This window comes from Gymnoscopelus microlampas (genome assembly GCF_963454915.1).
Source record: "Gymnoscopelus microlampas genome assembly, chromosome: 14".
NCBI classification, from domain to species: Eukaryota; Metazoa; Chordata; class Actinopteri; order Myctophiformes; family Myctophidae; genus Gymnoscopelus; species Gymnoscopelus microlampas.
The window spans coordinates 29,587,670-29,594,194 of NC_139951.1; the positions used below are offsets into that span (position 1 = coordinate 29,587,670).

At 45.2% G+C, this 6,525-nt stretch overlaps 1 protein-coding gene across 6 annotated transcripts in view; it reads left to right on the forward strand.

The window, feature by feature from the left end:
- The first annotated feature begins 4,945 nt into the window (after positions 1 to 4,945).
- The window catches only part of LOC311060627 (ankyrin-1-like), a 134,262-nt gene continuing 132,682 nt past the window's right edge, over positions 4,946 to 6,525 (forward strand). For all 6 annotated transcript variants that reach the window (XM_084078864.1, XM_084078865.1, XM_084078869.1 and 3 more), the window contains exon 1: positions 4,946 to 5,073. In XM_084078864.1, the coding sequence (XP_083934990.1) occupies positions 4,954 to 5,073 (120 nt within the window). In that variant the 5' untranslated portion in view covers positions 4,946 to 4,953. The remainder of the gene's footprint in view (positions 5,074 to 6,525) is intronic.

The following is a 6,525-nucleotide window of genomic DNA, read 5'->3' on the forward strand; positions in this document are numbered from 1 at the left end:
CAGCCAATCACAGCGATGAGGGTGGTGGGTTGGGTCATTCCCTGCCTGAATACGTTCAGCTGACCATGGGAGTCCTCTGTGCACAATCTAATGGGAGGAGGCCACGGGGCAGACCAAGGACCAGATGGGGGGATTATATATCCACACTGGCCTTGGAACGCCTTGGGATCGCCCAGGATAAAGTGGCTAATGTGGCCTGTGAATGGAAAGTGTACAACTCTCTGCTGGAACTGTTGCCCCTGTGACCTGACTCTGGATGAGCGGTTGAAGATGGATGGATGGATGGATGGATTCAAACTCTGCTTTACACTGCAACAAGGCGTGCTGAATCAAGTTTGTTAACTTGTTATGTTAGTTGTGTCGGTTTGTAATGTAAAGCTGCATCCGCCATCAGTAGCACCACCCTCTATCTAAAGGGGACATATTTATCATTATAGCTGGCATTTGTTCTTTTTGGCAACAATATTAAGAACACCTGTAGAAAATAAATGACCTGGATTCAAATCACCCTCCATCACAGCTTGTTCTCTTTTTACTCATGAATAGTTGATTTAAGCATAAAGTTGTTCATAGTTTCAAAAGTAGGATTGCAATGTAATTCAGTTCTTCCTGGCTGTTAAGTGAATAAAGATAGCATGTGAAATTGAATTTGAAATGCTGTGATTGTCCAAACATTCCTGAGCTAGCGGCTACTATGGGTCAACTTGAGGTGATGTTGCATTGACACCATGCACAATTAAAATAATCCTGGCAGATGACTTTTGAATTAAATTGCTAATGCTAATTCCTGTTGAAATTGGTCAAATAAAATTAATGAAAACTACTGTACGTCTTAAGGAAGATTTAACTAAGAAAACAAATTCACGCAAAGAATACAGATCAACAACATATTCCAGTTTATAAAACATATTCATATAAAAGACATAGGCCTATAATTTAAGTGCATAGTCCAAACTTAACTCATATACATAGTTATGCTGCTTGCGTTGTGCTTGCGTACAGAACGTACCATAATGCAGGACACCCTGTGTGTGAGTATTCCTAGCCTGTGGGGTCCAATAACTCATCCCTCTGCCAGTGAGAGTTAATTCTCTGCTTGCAGTCCCGTGGGTTGTGTGCAGTGAGCAGTATGCATTGCTGCGGGCAAAAGCAGGTGCTACCCTAAGTATTGGCACAGTGAAACCAACAGCCCTGCAGAGGAGGAGTGTGTCGGGGGGGTGTTTAGTGGAAAAGAGAGGAAAAGAAAGGGAAAAGGAAGCGAGGAATCAAGTCACTGAAGGGATAAGAGTCAGACATCCTTATGGCTGGTGCCCACATCTACAGCTTGACATCTTAAGGCTGAGTTATACTAAGTTGCATGCTGGTTGCTCATAAATAGCAGATACACAAGCTCACAACATGTCACGAATGTGGCGCGTTGTGAGCTTGCAGATCGGCTATTTACTGAGCACGACACTGGCACGCACCCATGTATAAATCAGGCTTCATTAGGCTCCGTCATCAGAGATGAGTCTTCCCCTCCTCCTTCTCGTCCATCCACTATTCATCTCTCCTTTACGGTTGAGGTTTCTGATCCGTTTCATTCCCAGAAATCACATACAGTAGTGTAACTACTATACTGTTCGTAGGACAGGGCTTCTACCTCTAAATTCCTAAGCTCCTCATGTTCCTGAGAGAGATAATGAGGGATTAATCTAATACACCATTATGTGCAATCTGTCTCTCACAGGAGACTAATAGTGGCGCTATGAGTGGAGTTGGCCTTTCATTAGCCTGCAGCACAGCTAGCAATCTGGGAGTCCTCTCCTCTCCTCTCCTCTCGTTGTCATCTTGTGGGCAGGAGTTTTCTTTCCAAACATCCTATGACTGGTCCCACATCCTCCAGCTAGCCAATAGCAAGCCTCCGTCCCATCCTGTGACATATTGTGACGAATCACACCCCATAGCTCCATCCTCTTGCCCTGTGTTGTTAATATTGAAAGGCTGCAGTGTGCCAACACAAGCTCGCACAGACAGACTGTAGTGTACACACACATGCACACATACACGCGCACACACACACACACACACACACACACACACACGTATGTGCACACGCACGCACAAATTAGAATTTTAGCAACAACAGAGAAATTCCCTTAATCCCTTAAAGCTATGGCCTCTCTTTAGCAATTAAGCCTGTCACTATCAATAATGCATGTGTGTGTGTGTGTGTGTGTGTGTGTGTGTATGTGTGTGTGTGTGTGTGTGTGTGTGTGTGTGTGTGTGTGTGTGTGTGTGTGTGTGTGTCTGAATAATTAATCAAATAATGCAAAACCACATGATGCAAGAAAATCTCAATTTAATTTAATGCTCAAACACAAACAGTTTTTACTGAACCTTTTTTGCAATAATTATCTCCGAAGGCGTGGACGAGATTATGTTTTCGCCCCTGTCCGAGTGTCCGTCCATGTGTGTGTGTGTGTGTGTGTGTGTGTGTGTGTGTGTGTGTGTGTGTGTGTGTGTGTGTATATGATGAAACATTTCTATCCTGACTCAGAGTGGTCACTTCCACATGGCGTGAGGGGCCACTGAATGTTTGAGTATTAAAATGATGTGAATCATATTCTATGGCCTTCACAGTAATCACAACTCAGTTGAATACATACAGTATGAGAGAACATGATTAGACATACAATCTCCACCACCATCATCAATATAGATAAATATAACCAGTATTTAGAACCAATAACCGACTTAATGTTGCTCATGTAGGTTACAGTAATTGAATAATCGAGACACAGTTTTTTTTTCTCGCTAATATATCATGAATTAAAATCAAATCAAACTTTATTTATAAAGCACATTTAAAACAACAGAAGATGACCAAAGTGCTGTACAAGGTTGAGACAAACAAAGCTTCAACAGGCGCCCATTGGCGCACAGACAAAATATGCACATTGTTAAAACACAGTGGCGGATCAGGTGCAATTAAAAGCCAAAGAGAATAGGTTGGTTTTAAGTAGGGATCTGAAAAGGCCAATGGACTGTGCAGATCGGATGGGGAGAGGGAGGTCGCTCCAGAGCGTGGGGGCAGCATGCAGCAGCAAAGGCGCGGCCACCCCCTGGTCCTTTTTGCTAGTCTTTGGGACGATCAGTAGCGACTGATCGGTAGACCTCAGAGCCCTGGCCGGGGTGTATGGTTTCAGGAGCTCAGAGAGGTATAGCAGAGCTAGCCCGTTTTGGGATTTGAAAGCAAATAAAAGGACATTAAAATCAGTTCTAAAATTGACAGGGAGCCAGTGAAGTGAGGCCAGGACAGGACTGATGTGCTCACGTCTTTTTGTGCCAGTAAGAAGGCGAGCCTCAGCATTTTGGACCAGCTTTTATAATCAACTCAATCTATTAGTCTGATTATAACCACTTAACCCCCCGTACTTTCTTGTACAAAAACGGCGAATATATTAGCCTGTAGATCTGCTGTTTTTTAACTTTTTTCATAATCTTCCATTAATCGTAACCACGGCAAAGGTTTGAAATTGTCGTGATTATTACTGTGTGTGTGTGTGTGTGTGTGTGTGTGTGTGTGTGTGTGTGTGTGTGTGTGTGTGTGTGTGTGTGTGTGTCTGTGTGTGTGTGTATACAGTATATATATATATATATATATATATATATATATATATATATATATATATATATATATATATATATATATATATATATATATATAATCAACACCACACTAAGACAGAACTAAAGAGAAAGACAGTGCTTTCATAACATAGGAACATGGAGGCTGCGCTCTCTCTCTCTCTCCCTCTCTTTCTCTCTCTCTCAGTCACAACCAGCTGGTGCTAAAATGGTTCATCCACACCAAATTGTCCTTTTATTCCCCCACTGTCCCACATGCTCTCTCCCCCTCTCTCTCTTTCTCTCAATCTCACGCTCTCTGCCTCTCTCTTGCTCTTTTCTGAATCCCCTCCTCCTCTCTACCTATCTCCTCTGTTCCAGCTCCCTCCCTCTCCACCATCTCCTCTCTCTCTCTCTCTCTCTCTCTCTCTCTCTCTCTCTCTCTCTCTCTCTCTCTCTCTCTCTCTCTCTCTCTCTCTCTGTGTCTCCACCTCATTGTCAGTGTCATTTCCAGCTTGTGCATGCATGTGTGTGTGTGTGTGTACTGGTATGTGTGAGTCAGTCAACCACACTGCAGAGTGTGTATGGAGGATGGCTCAGTGCTCAGGTGCAGACAGCATGCAGGGGGAACCAGGCGAGCTGGCAACAGGACTTAACCATTTACCCAGAGGAGGGAGCAGTCTGCTGGGCTAGAGGCTGTTGCCTCAACATCCCTGTAGCATTAGCAACCCTGGAGCTCCATTAGCTATCCTGTAACCAAGCCAGTTTTTTGTTCAGTGGATCCACCAAAAGGACTCTTCCATCCAGCTGTGGATCAAGTCAAAAGATTGACTTTGCACATTCGCCGATAGAACTTGATGAAGATTCCTCTTCATGGGTGCGTTCGCCGTCGTTGGCGCTTATTTTTGCACTTTTGTTTTGCACTAAGGAGGGACGGCAGTCGCGCGTCTCTCAGATCTTAAGAGGGGCGAGAGGTGGGAGAATGCTACCCTCTCCACCTGTATCATCTCTCCATCACTCACTCAACTCAGCCCTGCCCTGAGCAAGACCCACGTACAGTATCTGCAGCACATGGACACACACTAGAGAAGGAAAGGTGTGTGGATAGAGGAGAAGAGGGTGAACAGACTCGCTTTCCTCACATACCTGCTGGACTCCCTTCTCGGACAAACACAAAAAGGAAAGACTCAAGAAGAGGAGGGGAAAGAAGAGAACAGAAAATAAGGCTCTGAGGAGAGAAGATTGAGTGGAGACATTGCACTGCACTCTTTCCCTTCTTCCGTCTCTCTCTCTCTATCTCTCTCGATTTCCCACCTGTGAGGATTAATTGGATCGGCGGGCACCATGGCGCACGCAGCCGGAGTACTGAAGAAAAAGGCAGACGAGAACCTGACCAACGTCGAGGACGAGAAGCTGAAGAAGAAGAGGGCGGCGAGGAAAGTATCCCGTGAGCTGAAGAGAAAGGTAGAGCAGACTGAGCGGAGGAGAACATTAGCATGGCATATAGGGGTAGGAGGCAGCGAGAGAGAGATTTGAGGTGAGAATGAACGGGGAGAGCGGAGGATTTTACAGTATTGGAGACAGTGGAGGATGAGGGGGAGAGGAATGAGGGAGAAAAAGAGAGAAATTATGCGGAGATGTGAATTGCTATTAAGCTGACTCTGGGAGATTTTCTTTTGTCCTGATGCAGCCTCTTCACCCACACACACACACACACACACACACACACACGCACACACACTTGGAGGGAAGGAGGGAGGGAGGGGTTCCACGGGGAATTGAGAGGCAGCAAACGGGACGGGTGGCTTGGATGATGGAGGGAGAGAGAAACCAGGGTGGAAAGGATGGGGGAAAGATGGATGGAGGGAGAGAGATGGGTGGATGAAGAGAGAGAGAGATGGAGACTGAGAGTAAGAGAGGGAGGAAGGGAAAAAAGGGCAGAGAACTGAGAATATGTATATTTAGGTTAGGTTTTTGCTTTGAAAGTAACTTCATCAAACCCCTGGTGTTTCTGTGTGTGTTGTGTGTGTTGTGTGTGTTGTGTGTGCGTGCGTGCGTGCGTGCGTGCGTGTAGAGAAAGAGGGCCGTCTTGTCTCACAGACAGCATAGTGGATCCATGAGTGATGTCTTTACTATCGGCTGACACAGCAGGCCTCACAAAGCCGGCTGCGTTGAGCTGGCGGTTTATGTAATGCAATCGAATGCAGTTTTCATCTAAAACAGCAAAAATGTTTCCTGCTGCTATTTCCTCTCTTCTCTGTTCTCTTCTCTTACACCCCCCCCCCCCCCCTCTCTCTCTCTCTCTCTCTATCATTCCTTTCTCTAGCTGTTGTAGGTTTTCTCTCTCTGTCTCTCTCTCTCTGTCTTTCGTTCATTGTATCTCTTTCACTTGTGATATCTCCCCTTTCACATTCTCTCTGTCACCTCTCTTTCCCTCTCTTTCTCCGTCTCTCTCCTATCATATGAATATACTTCTTTACTCCCCTACAATCATTTCTATCATGTGATTGATATGATGCATTTGGCTTCCCCGAATTTGTTTCCGCCCCCTGACAGCAGAGGTCTGGATTCACATTAGTCAACAGCACATGTGCAATTGAGTCATTAACCCTTTACAGGTACCTGTCCATGTATCTATACATGTGTGTGGGTGTGGGTGTCATTGACCAAGGGCAATGTTGAGACCCTACTTTCACCCCCCCCCCCCCCCACACACACACACACACACACACACACAATGACACATGTCATTGACATGATAAATCCATAGGTCCTTATTGATGCCTAATCAATACCTCTCACTGCAACGACAGCTGCATTCAGCAAAACACAACTCTACTTTGAAATAGATTGCACCCTGAGTGCGGGCGTTTTTTGGCACAATTGCTTGCGCAAAATCATTATTGGGCTTGAGTG